We start from the raw sequence: 21,644 nt of genomic DNA, 5'->3' as shown, positions 1-21,644 counted from the left end.
GAAGCAAGTTATGAGACGGGAACGATCGTTCTGGTAAAACTACCATTTTATAATGGAGTAAGCACATTCATCACGCTGTAACAGACAAAAAAAGCGTGAATCGTCTTTTACTAACACGGAATCAGCTAAAGCAGCCCAAAGGCGAATGGAACTTCCCCTTTATAGTGCCGTCGTACGTGTTGTACGTCACCGCGCTTTGCTAGATCATTTTTTAAAAACTATGGTGTGTAGGCAATGTCGTTTTAATGATGAAGTTGGGAAAATGTCATTTTTTGGACATGCTGAAAAACAACGTTTTTTTTTTTCATGCTGAAAAATGATCGTGTGTACACGGCATTACTTTACTATCACTATAAACATCACCTTTGGAGTCTGTATTGAATGCTATCATGCAGGATTCTATCTTAAAGGTTCCCCAGTTACACGCATATTAAAGATACAGTATTTTCTTCTGTTATTTTAAGATGCACATATCTGTTTGTGCTCCTCCTAATCATATCTGCTCCCATAATTAACCAGGATTATGATTTTCATCAAATGTTTTCATGTAAAACACTGCATTTGCGAAGTCTTTAATCTCTGTTTTCCTTATAGGTGGTTTTGTAATTGCACAAATAATATAATCTGTTTTGCATTTAATTATAATTTCATGATTTAGAATTAACCTTTAACATATATGTACTGTGTAATCAACTATATTTATCACTGTTTTCAGCTTTATCCTGCGAAAAAGGAATGTATACTAAATTATTAACCATCTGTCATCCTAGAATGTTCCTAATACTGCAGTCCGTTAACTGGAACCAGTGGAATATGATACAGCTGCCCGAGTGTACTTGCCAAGTGGCTGTATTTCTGTAGATGTGTATTTTCTCAGTGACAATCTGTAAATTAAAGGCAAATTGTTTTAGAATGTATTTAAAGGGTCACTAAAGGATTTATTTTAAGCTAAATAGCTTCCTTTACCTTACTGCAGTCCTGGTTTCATATTCTCATTGTTCGTTTTTGCTTTGATGTTGCTGTAATTCCTCCCTGTTCTGGACACTTCCTGGTTGTCTGTTTCCTGATGACCACAGTACTGGGAGATGTCTCACTGTGGTGACTAATCAAGGAGGTGTGATTACTGTGTGTCAGCACCAATCCAGTTTCGTTTTACAATCCATCACTGCCCTCTATTGGCTCTCTGGCTCTGTACATCAGAGAACCAGGAAACAACAGCAAAAACGAAACTAAACTGCAGGCACATTATATGATTGGTTTTTATCTATTTTTAATCATTTTTAAAAGGAATCAGTTAACTATTACGTCTCTATACCCTGTAAACAGTAATTTCAGCTAAAAAAAAATGTTTCCTTTAGTGACCCTTTAATCATGGCTTATATGTTAAATGTTTCTAATTTTATACCCTTCACAGTAAAGCCGGGTACTCACGACCAAACATGTTTGCTGGAAAGTGTCCGACGGGCTGTTTCCGGCGTACAAGGCTGTTTTGTCTTTTGGCCCGCTGACTTGTACACACCAGCGGACCATATTTCCCGGCGGACCAGAACGCGTGCACGTAAACCACATTTGACGTCACTATAAAGGGAAAGCCCAAAGTCAATGGCGACGCCCTCTGTTCCGCTTTTGCTAGTTACGGCTTTGCTCGTGTTAGTGAAGGTTTGGTTAGAGCTGATTCGCGCTTCTCGGTCTCCGTGCTTTAGCAGGTAGTATTTTCTGGTTCAGTGCGTGTGCTTGTGGGTACGTAGTTGGCATTCGGGTACAGGCGTGCAGTTCGTTCTGCTTTGCAGCTTCGTACTGTGCGATCGTATCTGTGTGTCGTGCGTTCTTTGCAGGTACCGCTGGATTTGATTGTGCTTTCTGTTGGAGTGTGTTCTTGACTGACCAGCCGGCCGGTTTGAAGCCATGATGGAGCAGCAGCGTCAATTTTCGCGAGTTGGTGCTGTTTATGGGATGGCTGCTGGATATGTTCATTATTCCAGTACTTTGGCCAGAAACAGGGGGCGGAGGCGTTTCTGGACCAAGAATTGGTTGCGCCAGCGTGACCAGTTCTCACATATGCCTCTGCTTAGGGAAATCCAGGAGAATAATCCTAATGACTATAGGAACTTTCTCCGCATGACGGACCCCGTATTCAACAGTCTGCTGGATCTTCTGTCCCCCTATATCACGAGGCAGGACACTGTGATGCGCCAAGCCATCACGGCCGAGCAGAGGCTTATTGCCACGTTGCGGTACCTGGCGACTGGGAGGAGCCTGCAGGACCTCAAGTTCTCGACAGGCATCTCTCCGCAGGCGCTTGGGGTCATCATACCGGACACGTGTGCTGCCATCATTAAAGTTCTGCAGGAGGAGTATATTAAGGTAAGTTCCCTCATTTTAAACTCACAATGTGTCTTTAATAATGTGGCCAACTAACTTTTTATTTTATTTCCCAGATATGCTGTGTTTTTAACTAACGTTCCCTTTTCTCCCTATGCATGTTGATATAAGCTTTCCATGTAATTTGTATTTTGGCCTACCTGCATATTTGTACCTTACCCAATATTAACCTGTCCAGCATGCTATCTTAGGGCCAACCCCCACCTTGCCTCTTTAAATTTAATATTTTTGATTTTTAAACAGTTTAAACACCCCCACCCCCCTTAAAAGTGTTTTGGTCCCCATCAGAGGGCTGTGGAGTCTCTTATTAATTAAGTGGGCCTATCTATTTGTGCCCCGAAATTCTCCCTTCACAATTTTAAAATGCTATTTGAAAACTGTGAAGTTGCACAAGGATGCTTGTAGGATTATGTTTGCAATGTTTATGTGCCAAAGTACTAAATCTCTTTTTTTGTTTGTCCCCACAGCTACCCTCCACACCACAGGAATGGCAGTCTATAGCTTCCCAATTTGCCCAGCGGTGGGATTTTCCTAACTGCGGTGGAGCAATAGATGGGAAACACGTCCGCATTGTGCCCCCACCCCACTCGGGGTCCTTCTATTATAACTACAAGGGTTATCATAGTATTGTGTTGATGGCGGTGGTGTCGGCACAGTATGAGTTTCTATATGTGGACGTGGGAAAGAACGGCCGGATGTCAGATGGGGGCGTGTTCTCACGGACTGAATTCTATGATCTGGAAAGCTGGTGATCTGGCATTGCCACCAGATGAAGATAATGTGGAAGGACTTCCGTTTGTGTTCCTAGCGGACGAGGCTTTCGGGCTTGGACCTCACCTAATGCGGCCTTTTCCCCAGAGGACCCTCACCTTAGAGAGGAAGGTGTTCAATTATCGGTTGTCCAGGGCTCGGAGGGTAGTCGAGAATGCCTTTGGGATCCTCACCAACCGGTTCCGCCTGTTCCTGACATCGATACACTTGGCGGAATATGAATTGAACACCATTGTATTTGCCTGCTGCATTTTGCACAATTTTCTACGCAGGCACTCCCAGTCGTACCTACCCCCCATGGGCTCTGAGGCAGGACTACCCTCAGATAACATTCCTGGGCTGGACACTGGTCGCGCTGGCTTGGTCCCCCAATCTGCTCGTGAGGTACGCGACAAATATGTTGAGTACTTCATGGGTGGGGGGGCCATTGCTATGCCAGATCATATTTCTTTCTAATTCGGCCCCCAAAAGAAAGGAATATTCTCAGAACTAATAAATAATTAGACCATTGGACTTTATACAGTTGTTTGTCATTACTGCTTTTTCTCTTTTTTTCTGTCTTCCTGGTTCTCAAACTAACTTCTGCACTTCTAGTGCCAATTTTAGTTAGTCAGATTTATTAAATAACCACACTTGCACATTATTCACTCATCTACAAACTGGGTATTGAGTCGAGAAATAAGAAGCCACTCATTTTTCAGCTTTTGATGTCACCAATTTTTTGATTATTTTATTCCTTACTCCAAAAAAAATAATGCATTTTTGGATTCCAACATTTTTTAGGAATTTTGTGGTGTACATTTTTGTGTAAAAAAAAATATTTTATTTTTTTTATATTTTTTACAGTGATTAGCAAGAATACTGATAGAAACACAATGTTATAATTATTTTTTGGCAAATCTACCTAATAATTTGCTGGCTTGTCTCTATCTATATATATATATATATATATATATATATATATATATATATATATATATATATATATATATATATACACACACTTCAAAATGTACAAATATTTTTTTTGAGCATCAAAATCAAGGTTTTATTTTGGTTGGTTTTCAGTAACCAAGATGTATTATTTTGCTCATATTTTTGGGGTGTTTTTCTAAAACTATTCCAAAAATGTTTTTTATGATAATATTTTTTTGTTATTTCAAAACATTTTTTGAACATTTTAAAATTTTTGGGTTGTGTTTTTCGTCAAAAATAATTTTTGGTTAGGATTTATATACATTTTTTTTATTTTTTTTAGATTTTTATTTAACCCAACAAAAATGTGAGATATTTTTTTTCCAAAAATAGAGCTATTTACATATATTTTTTGTGGTCCTTATTTCAATTTTTTAAGCAAAATAATTATTCTATTTTCTGACATTTATTTCCTTTTTTTTTTTTTTGGAGATTTATTGTTAGTTTTGGGATCTGAAACTGTAAACATTTACAACCAAAACAAGATCACCACCAAAAATAATTATCTTTTCAAAACAGCAGTCAGTCATGGATGGTGTGCTTTCACACTGGAAGGCCCCGTACACACGTCCGAGGAACTCGACGGGCAAAACACATCATTTTGTCCGTCGAGTTCCTTGTGAAGCCGCCGAGGACCTCGGCGAGCTGAAATTTCCCATTGAACAACGAGGAAATAGAGAACATGTTCTCTATTTCCTCGCCGAGGTCCTCGTCGGCTTCCTCGGCCGAAAGTGTACACACGGCCGGGTTTCTCTGCAGAATTCAGCTCTGAACCGAGTTTCTGGCTGAATTCTGCCGAGAAACTCGGTCGTGTGTACGGGGCCATACACGCCAAAATTTCAAGATGCACACATTCAGTGTGAATTCGCCAAATGTCATTGGTTAAACAGACAAATGGCCACATGTGCTATCTGACATCATGGGTGATCAATGTCTGTGTTTTGTGGGAGCAAACCCTTCTTCCTCTCAACTACTTGAGGATCGAGGAGGGGTTTGTACCCACAAAGCACAGACAATAGATATTCTGTGATGGCAGATAGCACATATTGGCACACTGTGTGTGCATCTTGAAATTTTGGCGTATTGTTAATTACAAAAATTAAAAATGTTTTGGGGGGCGGGGGATGGGCGGGGGGTGTTTCAGTCTTTGACACGGCCCATCATGTCAATGATATTTTTGAAATTCTGTTCGATGACTATCATCCTTTGGCGCATGTTGTCCATTTCCGTGCTGCACTCCGAAATGACATTTCGAACATTCTGCTCCATGACGACCATCCTTTCCCGCATGTTGTCCATTTCCGTGCTGCACTCCATTACCTGCTGTACAATTATTGAAGCACTTGCACGTGAAAAATGTGCTACACCATCTTCATCCCCTAAAAACAAACAAATTGGCATTCAAAATATGTAAAGAGTTTTCGGCCTATCTGCATATATTGGGCCCTATAAATGTTGGGGTGACACTGACCTGATGGCCTGATAATTTCCACATCCACAATTTCGCCATCTTCTATCACTCCTCCTTCAACCACCACCTCAGCCTCATCCTCCACGACTCCTCCTTCTTCCACCACCTCCCCCTCATCTTCCACGACTCCTCCATCTTCTTCCAGAACTCCTTCTTTATCCATCAATACCCCTTCAAAATCACTCAATTCTGCTTCGTCAAGTTCCGCCTCATCTTCCCTGAATTCTAACTCCAAATTTAAGTCTTGCTCCTCTCTTCCTTCCTCCTCTCTTCCTTCCACATCCTCCTCTCTTCCTTCCACATCCTCCTCTCTTCCTTCCACATCCTCCTCCTCCTCCACATGCGGAGGTGTGTGATTTTGGGGGTGTCTGGCCCTCTCTGCCTCCTCCAATTGCTGGCGTCTTCTTTCCCCTATAAGAAATAAGAAAAAACAAAAGGTATACTCATCAGCACACAGATATTGTATAGCAGAAATCGCACACATTGCATAGACGAGACATTTTTTAGGATTTTTGTTTGTTTTTTCTTTCAGCAATCCTACATTTTTGGTGGAGTTCTAGGCCAAGCTCTGATCCTGCCCCTTTTTTGCAAAGAAGTGACACACATGGATGTCCCCCCAAAACACAAATTCTCGTCGACCCTCCAAATAAATCTCCTTTGATTGTTGAGACACAGGTGCTTTGCATTTCCAGATGTTAAAACATATGCTTTATTCGCATTGTTGAGAATGAATCTTGTTTGCCTGTCACATTCACTCAATTTAATTTCTGGGATTTAGCTTTTCAACAATGTTTGCAAACAAAGTTTGGGGCCAGTCAGCCATGTCCAGGTGTGTTGTTCCTGAACTAACCTCGCATTTCTGCGAAACGATGTCATATTACGCATGTTACTATTTCACAATATTTGGTAAAGGTTGTTATTTGACATAAACACAATACAGTATCTACACGTGTTCAAAAGTACAAGCAGGCCAAGGAGGCAGATGTCAAAAACTACATGTCAACACATTCTTGCAGACATTTCCCCCCCCCCCATTAAATAATATGGACTTACTTTTCCGCAGAATTTTTAGGATCCTCTTCATGTGATGTGGCTCCCTCAATTTCAAGTCGGACCAACGCTTCCTGAGTTGCTCCTTGGACCTGGTGACACCAAACATTCTCCTCATTCTCCTCGCCACCTTGTCCATAATGTGTGACTTTCTGCGGTTAGGTGTTTTGTAGGGCCCAAATTCACCATCATAGTCCTTCCTCCTCATGATGTAAACCAACTCCACCATTTCTTCGAACGCCATATTAGTGGCTTTATATCTTTTGGGCCTGGATCGGGACGGTCCTGCCTCTGTCCCTTCACTTGCGCCATGAGAGCTCCGTGCCCGCTCGTGTGACTTTCCTTCCCACAGAGATTAGGGGCGTGGAAACGAGGAAATGTCCCGTCATGGGCGGAGATGAGGGCGGGGATTCATGCATATGCGGAGTGTCGCGAATGCAAACAACGTGTTGACGTAGGTTACGCGGAGAATATTCGCGCAATTCCAGAACCTACACAGTTAACGCCATATTTACATTTCCAATTGATTAGGGGCATGGCAAAGGTGATGAGGGTGGCTTTCATACATACGCGGAGTGGATAAAAGGCGCATGACGTGATTACGTAGGTTACGCGGTAATTCATCGAGCGTGACAAACGAGGAATTTGAGAGAGGAAGGTAAGAAATTTAAACATGGGATCAGCAGCGGGCTATAAAATGGAGAGCCATGGGATAGGGGTTTGGTCTGTTGGTTGCACAGTTTTATTAAGCTATTATGTCTCTTGGATCCCAGAATGAGATTTTAGTAGCCAAATGCTTTTGTAGACATCACAAAATATAGATGTGAAAAATGCTCTACCTCATTCCAATTTATGTAGGGTGTATTCAGATCAGGCCAAGTATTGTTCTGTGTTGGTTGGACAGAGGTCATTAGGAAGTGTCTTTCATGTAATCAATGCTGAGGGGCAGGATATCTACACATGCAACAGTGCCTTGATGGATGCTCTCATTTGTAATAATTGGGTATGGTTCTAGATTCCACTTAATTACTGCAATGGAACCAAAGGGGCGGCATGTATCAAAACAATGTTAGGTACAACCAATGGGGCAGAGCTGGCCAGCATTTTGTAAACAAGAGACACTGTGTTTGTATTTCTATATAGGTCCTACTTTTTTCGCCACATATTCTATCAATGTAAATGCTGAGCCTTTTTTAAATCGTGTTTTTGGTTTCTTTTTCTTTTTGTAATCTAGACTAAAATTACACCAATAAAAAATTGCACATGGATCTACTGCAGACCCAAGACATTATCCAGCACTTGCTGGATAAATTTCGAGAAATGCCCATCCTGTGGGATTCCAAGCAGGACAATTACCACAACAAGGACATACGAGCGGCAGCACTTGAGCAGCTAGCAGCATACATGAGAACATGGGTGCCAGAATGCAGTGCCAACATGGTGAAGGATAAACTTGCCAACCTCAGGGGCACATATAGGAGAGCGTACAAAGCTCACCAAAAGCAGCTAAGATCTGGAGCAGCAGCAAGACCACCAAAGGAACCCAAGCTATGGTATTTCAACCAGATGTCTTTTTTGCGGGATCAACTGGAGGGCAGGCCATCAATGTCAAGTCTGACTCCCAGCCTTCCCTCCACGCTACCTTCCAGCGGGACTTCCCCAGATCACCACAGCCCTGCAGAGTCGGATGAAGAGGGCCTGGCTGACAGAGAGGCAGATCTGCGCCTCTACGATGATGAGGTATAGTAGTTTCATAACTATTTCTGGAATAATATTAATTATTGTTGGATTCTTGACTTGATATTGTTAAATAAAAGACAAGCTGGGAAATAAAATTCTAAAGTCGTGGACAAACAAATAGGTGTCAGGGATGACAACTGCAGGGGTCAGAGGGAGAGTCTGTTTTCAAGTTTCAATTAGCCCCAAAAAAGTAGATTCAAGCATGAAAATGTGAGTGATTAGATTTAGAAATATATTACAACATGTCCCTTTTTTTTACACAGGAAGAAGAGACCAGCCAGGAGGTGGCAGATCCTCTCCTCACTGACAGCCAGGCCGAAGGGGTCAGTGGCAGCCAGGAGGAGGCCGGGCCCAGTGGCGTTCAGCAGCTCCCCAGGAAAACCACCACCAGCCAGGCTCCTCCCCTCCAGATTAGGCAACCAGGCCGAAAGAAGAAATTGGGGCCAGTGGAGGAAGCCAGCCTCAAAATGATTAAGGAGGCGAGTGCCATCATGAGGGCCCCCCTCAACCCCACTGAGGCCTACAGTGCCTCCCTGGCACACGATCTGAACAAAGGGACGGAGGAGCAGAAGCAACTGGCAAAGGACGTGATCAACCAGGCCCTTTGGTGGATGGAGAGGGAGCTGCTGACCCCAGACACTGGGCTATGTGACCCGGCCCGGCTTGCTGAACACCATACTCCTGCTGCCACATCATCCCCACCTGCAAGGGGCCAGGGAAGACCCGCTGGAAGGCAGCCTGGAAGGAAGGTTGCAAGGAAGAGGAGACGTTGATTCCCTGCCTTCCATTTGATCCCCCACAAATGGCATCTTGTTTGGACTACCACAGCTTGGGTTCCTTTTGTTATGTGCTGCTGCTTCTAATTTTTGTTTGTGTGCCTCCTGAGGTTTGCTAGTTTATCCTTCACCATGTTTGAAATGCAAGTTTGCATGTATTTTGCTAGCTGTTCAAGTGCTGCCATTCTGTTTTATTTACTTTTTAAAATTTGTCAAATTAAAAGGCTTTTTGTTGAATTTAAAAACGTGCCTATTGTTTGTAATACTGTGGGGATTATTTTAGGCATCAAACAAATCAAATGTTTCATATAAAAAATTCACAAAGTCATGTGGGGGGGGGGGGGTGCAAATGTCACTTTTCAGTATGGAACAACTCAGTTGAAATAACATGAGCAAAATAACCGGTTAGTTCTAGCAAGAGAAGAATGAATAAAACGACAGCATCAACTGTTGTTTATTGTGTCGTTTGCTTCAGTGTTCTATTGCTAGAATTAATCTTTGTATTGACGAATGTGCCATATCCCAAACAAACGTGAGTTTTACCTGAACGAGCGCTCCCGTGGCCTCATTTAGTCTGAGCATGCGCGGGGTTTTTGTACGTTGCTTTTGTGTACTAACCACCAAACATGTCCATTCGGACAGGATTTCAGCGGACGGTTTTAAAACAAGTTTGGAAATAAATGTCTGCTGAAAAACGGCCCGGCGGGCAAATGTACGGTGAAATTCTGTACGCTCGTAACTACACACGACCGAACATGTCTGCTGAAACTGGCCCGCGGACCAGTTTCAGCAGACATGTTTGGTCGTGTGTACGGGGCCTAAGACTCATAGATTTTAAAAAACTTCCCCGGAAACTAGATATTAAGGATTTAATGGAATGTAATAACTAAGAAGGTCCTGCTTCAAAATGTTCTAAGGGCCCTTTCCCACGTACGGATCCCGTGAGGATCCGTACCTTTCTTATCCGCTTGCTCAGTGGGATCTGCCCTGTCAGATCTCCACTCTCCCCTATGGGGGGATCGGATGAACACGGACCGTCTGTCTGCGTTCACCCGATCCGCTCTGCAGACGGATGGAAAAATAGGATTTTCCTTCGTCTGCAGAATCGGACTATAGCGGGGACCAATGAGATCGGGTGTCAGCGGATGTTCATCCACTGACACCCGCTATCCCATAGGGATTAATGTATGTCCGTATTTCATCCAAAAATGGATGGATAAAATACAGACATACTGTCCGCATGTGTAAAAGGGCCCTAAGGCTGGCCATATACTATACAATAAGATTGTACATTCTCTTGGGTATTAAACCCAAAAGCAAACATTTAGTATTACAGCTTACCATTTCTTGTGATGGCTGCATTAATTTTCTGTTTTTTACCACTTGCCTACTGGACACTTTTAACCCTTTCCTGACCAGGCAAATTTTCACCTTTAAACGCAGTCGCACTTTGAATGACAATTGTGTGGTCACTTTATTTTGGTAACATGTAATCAGTACTGGGTTTTTTATTTTTTGCTGAGCAAAAAAAAGTGAGGTAATGGTCACCTTCAATGATGTGTGCTGATGAGCCTGGCTCGGGGTTACCACTTTTGGTCCTGAAATTCCACCCCAAGCCAGACTCTGGAATACCGCTCAGGTAGTTAAAGTGTATCTAAATATAATATTTTTTTTAACAAATTGCAGTTCCTTAGGTGTGATAGAACCCCCCCTGAAAAATAGATCCCCTCCAGCAACAATATAATCTCTAGCAGCTAGCATCAATAGACCCCTTGCCAATACATACATTCAATGCTGGAAATGCTAGAGGTGCCAGAACTGCATTCCCCCACATTCCCGCATACAAAAATGCCAGTATAAACTACATTGAGTCACAGAAAGAAGACCAAATTGTGGTTATGGTAATGTTAATAGCAACTGACTCTAATTTACAGGGCTCATCATGACTAAATCACCCTGGTTTAACCAGTGGACCAAGAGGTTCCAACCCCAGAGCTGTAATTTTATTGTCCTGTGCCAACCTTGCCACTGTACATGCAGTGTCATCTTAAGAGCATTATAGGCCCCCGGGCAATACAGTGCACTGGGGCCCTGTCTACACAATCACGCATGAGAATTTACTGACAAAAATCATAAAATTTACTGGCAGAACCAAATTTTTTACTGCCACTGCAAAAAAAAGTACCTAAAATTACAGTTTTCAGTGCAGCCGGTGGGGCCCCCCAGGCATGCGGGGCCCCCGGGCAACTGCCCAGCGTGCCCAATGGAAAAGATGGCCCTGTGTACATGCAGATGTAAAATCTCCATCCGTCTCAGCTCTGGGGTTGAGAGTCACTTTGGCATTTTCTTCTTGAGTACCTTGCCATGCAACCCTACCAGAGACTGCTATACCCACACAGCTTTAATCATATAACAACAATGCCCGCATCCTTTATACCTATTTTCCTGCTCTGGGCCCATAGCATTTTATGTATTTGGTAATGTAATATAAGATTACTAGCACTATAATAGAAGTCTATGCATAATATTAATCAAACTGATTTAACAAAAGTTAGCTATTCCATACCAGAACTATGAATCAAAGAGTTACATACACCATCACATGATGGTACTGTGGGTGCACATGATAATACAGTGCCATGTCCTAATTATAGAATAGTATGGGTTGAGAGTGGAAACATTTACTTTCTAGGCACCGCTGATAAAAAAAAAAGCTAATTTTATTTATAACAAATTATACATAAGACTAAAAATCACATATAAAAATAATACTGTAGTACTCTACAGGGAAAAACTTGATATCTCCTGTAGTAGCCATTGGTGTCAAAAATACCAGGCCAAGACAACTCTGATATATAGTGGAACCTTGGATTACGAGCATAATCCGTTCAAGGAGAATGCTTATAATCCAAAGCACTTGCATATCAAAGTGAGTTTCCACATAGAAGTCAATGGAAACTAAAATAATTTGTTCTGCATTGACTTCTATGTCATGAAATACCGCATGTGGCCAGAGGTTGGAGGGCACCGGAGAGACTCTGAAACACTCGGAAAGGTCCAGGGACAGCTTGGCTGAACTTAAAAAAAGGCTTGGGAATGGAGTATTTCCGAGGTTTTTCCTCGCCTTTCCGAACGTCTCTGATCGGCTCTGCTTGGCTTCGCGCCCCCCCCCACCTCAGGCCAAACGCGGTACTGCACACCACTGTGGCTTGAATCCTGCTTGTTTTGTGAGACAACATTCACAAAACGAGTCAGGATTTTTTTTTAAAACTCGTATCTGAAACGTTGGTTAACTGCGTTACTCGCAATCGGAGGTTTCAGACCTGGCAGGAGATGTAAGCAGTAACAATGGAACAAGCTTGACCTGTTTTTTTTTTTATCATGATGCCTAGAAAGTAAATTTTTCCACTCTCAACTCATAACACACCTAGAACTGATCAACTGTTATGTATTTTATTCAAGTGGGAAAATGCATATTCCAGGAGGAAACTAGCACTTTGCTCATGCGGTATGAATGTAAATGCTATATTTTCATAAAATGATAGACCTAATTACATAGACTGGAAGGTTCCACCAGGAGTGTGAATTCTGTGAAATTAATCTGTGTAAATCTCCTTTGTGCACACTGAGTGTGAATCCCGAGCCTGTGAGCTCCTGTTGTATGTGCTGACTGTTTATAGGATTAGACGTGTCAATGTTGTCTTCTCACTCGATGTGCAGTGCTGTAGGTAATGAGAACATTATAAAGTAAAGCTGTGCATTCATTAACAGGTAACTGTCTGACAGTTCAATGGCTGAGATATTCTTTTATAGTCCCTCACTTGTTTTTCTGAAAGATATAATAATCTTTCCCTCCTTTTTTATTATGAGTAAAGCAATTACTTGGGGTTTTATCCGTTTTATCAGTTAATTATATGTGCACTGTTCCATTGTAGTTTGGTTTCTGTGTTTAAAACAAAGCTTTTTGGTAAATGTTGCATTTATATGCTTTGTTGTCATCTACAGACAACTCTAAACAGACCGCAGAAAAAATGAAAATTTCCCAATGGTAACAATGGATACTTCATCAGCCTGTTTAGGAACAACGGAACCTTATAGGAAATAATAATTATATCCATTGTTCTCAATGATAACAATGGATACATTTCCAGACTGTATAAACATAATAGATAAACAAAATGAGTGCTGCGCTACTATGTGCAAATTATATAAATCACAAAATCATAAAAAAACAGAACCAAAAAAATTGTGTGTGTAAATATGTCACACTGATAATAATACAATAGTGACCTTAGCCCTACAATACTAACTAAAAACGAATAACAAGGTCATGAAGTCCATCAAATGAATATGGTGACTCAGTTTTTTAAGAAGTCTAAACCCTGACGTAACACGTATAGGGGTGGAGCCTGCACGCTGATGTCACATCGCGGCCATCTTCCTAGTGATAGAACAATGTTATTTTGCCTGTCCAGCTTGCACTCTTTATAGTACCTTCTTTGTGAGTTTTTTACTTGATTTTATGGGAAATACATTTTTATATATACAGTGAGCACTAGATTTTGCCATTCTTTTCCCTCTTATATCCACCATTATGGAGAGTTCATTAGGCTCATAGCCTATCATGGGAAATGAGAAAGACCGGAGCGCTAACACCACGCCATAGGCATCTATCATCCCCAGAGGGGAACCACTGTTATTGACCCGCTGGGGTCAGCATATGAGGTGAGCAGCTATTGCACATCGGTGGAGGTGAGCACGGACTATTTAGGGATTGCGCTGATTGATTTGCTTTGATTAATAAACATAGTAGAAACTGAAAGGAAATTGTAAATTAAGCCTATACTCCCAATGGTAATAATGGATACTTCAACAGTCTGTATAAGCATAATGGAACCTGTTGGGAAATTATAATTATAAACATTGTTCCCAATGGTAACAATGGATACATCAGCAGCCTGTGTAAGCATAATAGAAACTGACAGTAAATGATAATTATAACCCTTATTCCCAATGGTAACAATGGATACTTCAGTAGCCTGTGTAAGCATAATGGAACCTGTTGGGAAATGATCATTATCTCCATTGTTCACAAGGATTACAATGGATACTTCAACAGCCTGTATAACCATAATATAAACTGATAGGAAATTATAATTATAGCCTTTACTCCCAATGGTAATAATGGATTTATTAGCAGCTTATATAAGCATAATAGAACCTCACAGGAAATGATAGTTAAAGCTATTGTTCCCATTGGTAACAATGAATATATCAACAGATTGCATTGTTAGTGTTAGTATAGCGCTGCCCCCCAGGGAGCCGCTTGATATAATTCCTGAATCTTTTTCTACTTCCATTCTTGCAGCCAGGCACACTGTGTTTTCTTTCACAGCCAGGGGCGCTGTTACTTCTTGTTTCTTCAATAATCAGTCTAGGAGTTTTCGTATACTATTGTAGAACTTGGATAGGGAAGGGAATGTAGTGGGGATACTCCAAATCCTACTAATTACAAGGACAGCTTCTTTAAAGTGGAGTTCTACCCAAAAAACTTCCACTTTTTGGAACCCTCCTGCCTCCGGTGTCACATTTGGCACCTTTCCGGGGAAGCAGATACCTGTCTAATACATGTATTTGCTCCCACTTCCTGGCATAGATCACCCCAGTGATCTACACCACTTCCGGCGCCTACTCTGTATGCCCGCTGTCTTCTGGGAGACACACAGCTCCTAGAAGACAGCGGGGACCAGTGAAGACATGCAACACGGCTCGCACATGCACAGTAGGGAACTGGGAAGTGAAGCCGCAATGCTTCATTTCCTGATTCCCTCACTGAGGATGGCGGCGGGGGCAGCCGAGAGCCGAGCGATTGCTCGGCTTCGGCTGCCGACATCGTGGGCACCATGGACAGGTAAGTGTCCATTTATTAAAAGTTAGCAGCTGCAGTATTTGTAGCTGCTGGCTTTTAATATATATATATATATTTTTAAGTGGGACCTCCGCTTTAACTGAACTGTGGAATTACTGCATGATACTCTGTACACTCTTTGTAGGCGTAACGGACGGTTGCTTTTCAGGAAACTAGACAATATCCCATTTCTGCTGACCCAGTAGCTGACTTTCTTAGCACAGATGGGGGTAGCCAGAAAACCAGCCCCCCAGATCCTTAGGCTGGATTCACACCTATGCATTTTTAGTGTTTTTTTGCAATTTGCAGATTTGCACTACAGAACGTGTTCCATAGGAAACCATCTTGAATGGACTGTAGTGCAAATCTTCAAAATGCAAAAAGCACTAAAAATGCATAGATGTGAATCAGGCCTTACAGTCTGTCAGTCAGCTCTTCACAACACTCTGGTCAGCATCTGCCCACCTGAGGCCACATGGCAGCAGGTGCTGAAGAGGGCACAGCACTGCCTCCCCAGCTGGACTCTCCTCTTCAGGACAAGACTACTTCCTGTGTGTCCCACCAGATATCAATACCCCTCCCAACATGCATAGTGGCCCCTATGCCTGTAATTGGCTGGGATGGCATCCATACTAGTCATGCTGCAGATCAGCATGAGTCACTCCTATTCATCCAGCAACGTCCAAAGTTCCCTGGATAAAGAGAAACCACTACAGACACAGCAGCACTTGTGAAACACACAAAACTTTAGGAAATATTAATTATATCCATTGTTTTCAATGGTAACAAATGGATACTTCAGCAGTCTGTATAAGCATAATGGAACCTGATAGGAAATGATAACTGTATTCTTTGTTCCCAGTGATAATGGATATTTCAATAGTCTGTATAGGCATAATGGAACCTGATAGAAAATGGTTACTGTTCACTGACTTTATTACCTAAATGTACAGTTCTGTCTTACAATACCAGCAGCTTTTAAATGCAGCCCCACCTGCTGGTGAAATGAGGCATTGTGGTGTGACCTAAAAATACAGTGATTCCTGCCTAGCACATCAAACAGGAGTACAATGCATAGTCAGAGGAAGCTGGTCTTGATTAAGGTGCCCCGATTAAATAAGGTATTTTTATTTTTTATTGTAAATCCATTTAACCTATGGAGGTCATCTCTGGGGGCAATTTCTGTTTTTCACATTGTGTATGTTTGGCATCATGAACGTCACTAAGATGCCGACCACACTAGATTATAAATGTATGTAAGTGTTTGGTTTGAGCAGGATACTTGCCTTGGATTCTTGAAATTGGAAATAAATTGGTAATCCCTTTGCCTTTTAGGACATAAGTCAAAGGCCGTCTTTCTAGACACATGAATTAGCTTTCCACCCAGAATGGCCTGTTAATGAAGATGTTGAATATTATGATTGTGCAATTAACTGGCTGACCCTCACCCAATGCCATTCATCCACTTCTCTCAGTTTAAGCCTGCACCACTGTGATAATTTAATTGTGACAACTTAAATCCAGTTATCATAATTGGCTTGTATGAGAAGAACTGTGATGTTCATAGGTTTAGAAAGTCCCTCTTTGATATTCAGTTTTAATAGCCAAACCAACAGTCCTCATCTGTACATTATAAAGAAAGAGATTCCTCTTCTCATAAGTTAACTCAACCAGGGGCAGACTGACAACTCATGGGGCCCCAGGGCAATAGGAGATTATGGGGCCCCCAGGCAATAGGAGATTATGGGGCCCCCAGGCAATAGGAGATTATGGGCCCCCCAGTTAATAGATTATGGGGCCACACAGTATACACACACACATATACAGTATACATACACAGTATACACACACACAGACACACAATATACACACAGTATACATACACACAGAATACACATACACACACTGAAAAGGTACTGGAGAGGCAGGGCAGCTATAATCTTGGGATTTTTTTTAAAACACAGATTTTTACATACTGTCACTGGTTTTACTGAGGCTGGCAACCCTGGTGGGCAGTGGCATGGGGCTCACGGGCAGTGCCCGAATGGTCAGTCCGCCCCTGAACTCAACTGTTCATTTTACATCATGTGTATAGACAGGGCCGGATTTGCTCTCCCTGCCGCCCCAAGGCCAGGTTCCGCAATGCACCCCCTCCCTGCCAACCTAACCCCCCCCCAAATCAACGGAGAATGGGCGGCACGGTTAGTTCAATTTTATTTTAATTTTTTTACTTTTTTTTGTAGCTTGTCGCTTACTTTTTTTTAAATTTTTGTATAATTTTCTTATTATTTTCCTTATTATTTTTCTTATTCTTTACATTTTTATTTTATTAATTTCATTAATATTTCTTATTATTTATTTATTTTTTATCATTTTATTTCACTTAACTTTTTTGCTATCACACAGGGGAAAACAATTCCCTGTGTGATAGCAATTGGAGGTGACATGTTCTCTTTATTGACCCTGTCACCTCCAAAACAGGAGTCCTAGCACTGTGCTAGAACTCCTGTCACAGCTGAGATGGGAAGAGCACAGCTCTCCCCTCTCACTGTGTACATGGACAGCAGGGACAGGAGACAGACTCGGTGGCCGGGAGGAGGACGGAGTCCCGAAGACAGAGCCAGCAAAGAGGTATGTGGGGTGGGGGGAGAGGGGAGGACGGACGGGAGCACACATTTTACAAGTGATTTTGGCGACATCGCCGCAATCACTTGTTAACGAGCGAGCGGATTCCCCTATAACTTACCATCCTTAACTGTATGTTCTGAGCGTCGGGGGACTCCATGCCACTGCCGCCCCAAGGCCTGGCCTCAGTGGCCTTGTGGGAAATCCGGGCCTGTGTATAGAAGATAAGTAGCACTATATCATAGGTATTTTTTTCGCCAATAGTTTTTTATTGTTTTTCAATATATATCATGGGTATTTGGCATCACCATGTCATATATTGAATGTGCTTTCATAGAACCTTAGATTCAGAAACTTACTAGCCATCTGCACATATAGCAGTGCTGGGACTTTTATACATAGCACGTAAACTGATTACACGTCATTGGATGTCCCTTCCTCGGCCTGCAAGGCAATTGTGCATAAAACAGGTGCATCCCAATTCAATGCACAAAAAACTGACTTATCAATACTGAAACTCACCAAAGAAATGTGTGAATATATGAAAGAATTGCCCAGATACCGCAGAGCTTGAGAGGCTACTCAAAATGTAAGACATTTTTTTGGGGTTAGCTTTAGAAGTGGTAGTAGGGTGCAGGACCTGAGAAGGAAATAAGGGTTTTCAGTACATGTGTCATTGTTGAGGATTCACTATAGAAGACTCATATACTGTAATGCTTGAGGAATATGAAGACACCTGCTGTACAGTTTTGGAATTGTTTTGTTATTACAGCTTGAAATATCAAACCACTTTATATCAATGATGTCATGTCACGTGTTTTGTATACTCATTGTTTTATGTGTCCAACTTTTAGTAAGTAAAATGTATATGACTTAAAAAAAAAGGAGGTAAAATATGTTAAACCAATCTTTTTCTCTTCTTACTGTGCTACGGTTTTTTTTTTTTTTTTACATCCGTGTTCATATTTTTCGATCGTTAGATGTTTTGTTTCTCATTTCCAAGCAAAAATAGGGTTGATTAACTAAGGGAGTAGAGTTTATTTGTATTTTATTTACTAAGCTCGTTATACGTACATTTTTCAGGCTGGGAAGTCTTTAATAGATCAATCCTAACTCCTTTGACCCTACAGTACTCATATATTCAGCCCTACTGGACTGGGATTTTTTGCGTGGGGTCACATATATGCGTATCTGTCTTTGTGCTGGGAGCATACCGCGCAGCGCACTCCCAGCACAGAGACCAGCGTCTCACCTGGGTCCTGTACTAATGATTGGTACCCAGAATTCCTAGTCCTGTGTCACCTGATTACTGTGATAGCCTCTAATTGGCTACCACAGTGATTAGTCACTGTCTAGCCCAAACCTGTGTTTCTCTGTGAATGGAGAGGGAAGATACATTGTATCTCTCTCCTTGCAGAGAGAAAAAAAACAACTGTATGTAAAATAATAATAATAATAATAATATAGAAAAAAAAATAAGGTTTGATCTAGGTCAGTGCCAGGTGTTTGGTTCAAGTAAAGGTCAAAGGTCGGGTTCAAAGATCATGGTCAGTATATTTTGGGCAGGATTTGAAAAAACTTTACTATCAGTGTCAGTTAGTGTCAGCGTGTTTTAAGTAGGATAAAAAAAAAGCAAAATGCACACTATTGTTTCTGGTCTGTACTCCGGGTACATACAGCAACTAACATACACATACGTGGTATCACTGTGAACATCTGGAGCAGGAGCATTTATTTTGGGTTGTTCTTTGGTGATAGGTTATGGTAGTAACAAAAAAAATTACAGCTAAATTACAAAAAATATATATATATACTTTAATATTTTGGGCCAGTTGTCTTTGATAAAAAAAAATAAAAATTAGAAGATATCCATAACTATTTTACACAGGGTTAATGTCCCAGAGTCTTTATGAAATACAAAAAGCCAGAGAGCCATTCACATATTCTTTATAAATAGCAGTCTGGTTGGTAGTCATTAACACACAATAAAAAAAAAATGTTCATATTAAAACTCTTTTGCCTTCTTGTTTTTATAATTTTCTACCCAGGAATATAAGTTTGATCGATTTGTTGAAGATGGAAAGGAGAAAACTACATTCTACAAAAAGAACAAAAAGCTAAAAACTTTCCTGATGCCATTTGGTTCCGGAAACACCAAATGTCCTGGACGGTTCTTTGCCCTGAATGAAATCAAGCAGTACCTTGCGGTTCTTCTTATGTACCTGGATATGGAGATAGTTGAAGACAAGTTTGTTGGTTTAGATAACAGTCGCGTAGGACTTGGAGTCCTTCTTCCTAATTCTGATATTGATTTTCGCTTCAGACATCAGAAATGTGACACTTGATAATGCTATATCTTTATTTTATTGCATTACTATTATTCTTTGAACAAACCTATTCAATTACCAATAATCTCAGAGGTGTGTCAGCATGTCTTGGGAAAACTTCTCAATGTGTTTTATAATAGAACAATTACAATAGTAATAATGGATGTAGCCCATGTAGCTGAGACGTTCTTGGCTTCTGGTAGGATTTATGATTGCATTGCTACTTGCTAAGAAAACTCCAATCAATAATCTGTACAACTATAACAATGGCTTCTTATCAGGCCTACTAATGAAACAGATTTTATTGAATATCTCATGAGTTAGGGGCTGCTCCGTCCCCTGTAACTAAAAACAACAAAAGCATCTCCCATGGGACTTTACGGCAGCCAAAAACTGTTAAAACAACATGTTTAAAAGATGAAAGCTTTATTTGTACACATGTTAGTTAAAATTGCATCCATACATCTAAGGTATCAGGTCTATGCATTATACATAATTATCTGGTTGTCTTCCCAACTAGGGGTTACTACAGAGTACATTGTGCAAAAATCAAATGTTGCTAACCACTAATTCTTACTGATGTGTTTCGATTGAATTTAATCTTCCTAATGGTATATCAGATGGATCATGCAGATAAACCAGAGTGCAAAGATAGAACATGGAAGAAGCCAAGGATGGTAAACGATAGGGATCACCATTGGATCCTGGGCATAACTGTGTGGAGGGGGGCCCCTGAAGGAGTATAGATCATGCTCCCTCTTCCATAATCAAATCTTTTTTCTCTAGGCGTTGTTAGGCCATCAGTTTGGGTTAGGCTTGGGGGACCATTGGCCACGTTGCCCTGTCTTGTGATTTATCCTTGGGATGTGCTGCAACAATCATATTTCTTTGCACCCTGGTTTATCTATACATGCTTGATCTATTTGATATTCCCTGAGGAAGATTAATTTCAATCGAAACGCATTAGTAAGAATCAGTAGTTATCAATACTTGATTTTTGTACAATTTACTCTGTAGTCACCCCTATTTGGGAGACAACCAGATGATTATGTATAATACCCAGACCTGATACCTTTGATGTATGGAAGCAATTTTAACTAATATGTTGTACAAATAAAGCTGATTACTGATTGGTGGCTGTTGTTATAGTGCATCACATGGGGAATCTATTTTTTATTAAAGCGGGGATTCACCCTACACTACTCACAGTTTAATCCATTAGTTAAGTTTCAGACTCCCTCGGGGAGTAGGCGTTCCTATGAAGAGGGAGTAACATGATTGACGTCCAGCTATGGCGCGTCACGCTTCCCGAAAATAGCCGAAATAGGACTTGGCTCTTCACGGCGCCTGCGCAGTCAGCTCCTAGTCTGTGCGCAGGTGCCGTATAGCGCCGTGAAGAGCCGAGTCCTACTCCGGCTATTTTCGGGAAGCGTGACGCGTCATAGCCGGCCGTCAATCATGTTTCCCTCTTCATAGGAACGCCTACTCCCCGCGGGGACTCTGAAACGAAACAAATGGATTAAACTGTGAGTACAGCGCAAAAAATAGAAATAAAGGCATACTGTAGCTGACGCTAGTATGCTGGATGGCATGGTAGAAAGTTGTTTTTTAAGGTGAAC

At 41.4% G+C, this 21,644-nt stretch overlaps 1 protein-coding gene across 1 annotated transcript in view; it reads left to right on the top strand.

Moving 5' to 3' along the window:
• Positions 1-21,219, top strand: part of LOC120941049 (cytochrome P450 7B1) — a 272,351-nt gene extending 251,132 nt beyond the window's left edge. Inside the window, exon 6 of the mRNA XM_040354290.1 lies at positions 19,747-21,219. Within this exon, the coding sequence (XP_040210224.1) occupies positions 19,747-20,043 (297 nt within the window). The 3' untranslated portion in view covers positions 20,044-21,219. The remainder of the gene's footprint in view (positions 1-19,746) is intronic.
• Positions 21,220-21,644: the final 425 nt, after the last annotated feature.

This window comes from Rana temporaria, chromosome 5, assembly GCF_905171775.1.
Source record: "Rana temporaria chromosome 5, aRanTem1.1, whole genome shotgun sequence".
Classification (NCBI taxonomy): Eukaryota; Metazoa; Chordata; class Amphibia; order Anura; family Ranidae; genus Rana; species Rana temporaria.
This window is presented reverse-complemented; position numbering and strand designations above follow the sequence as displayed.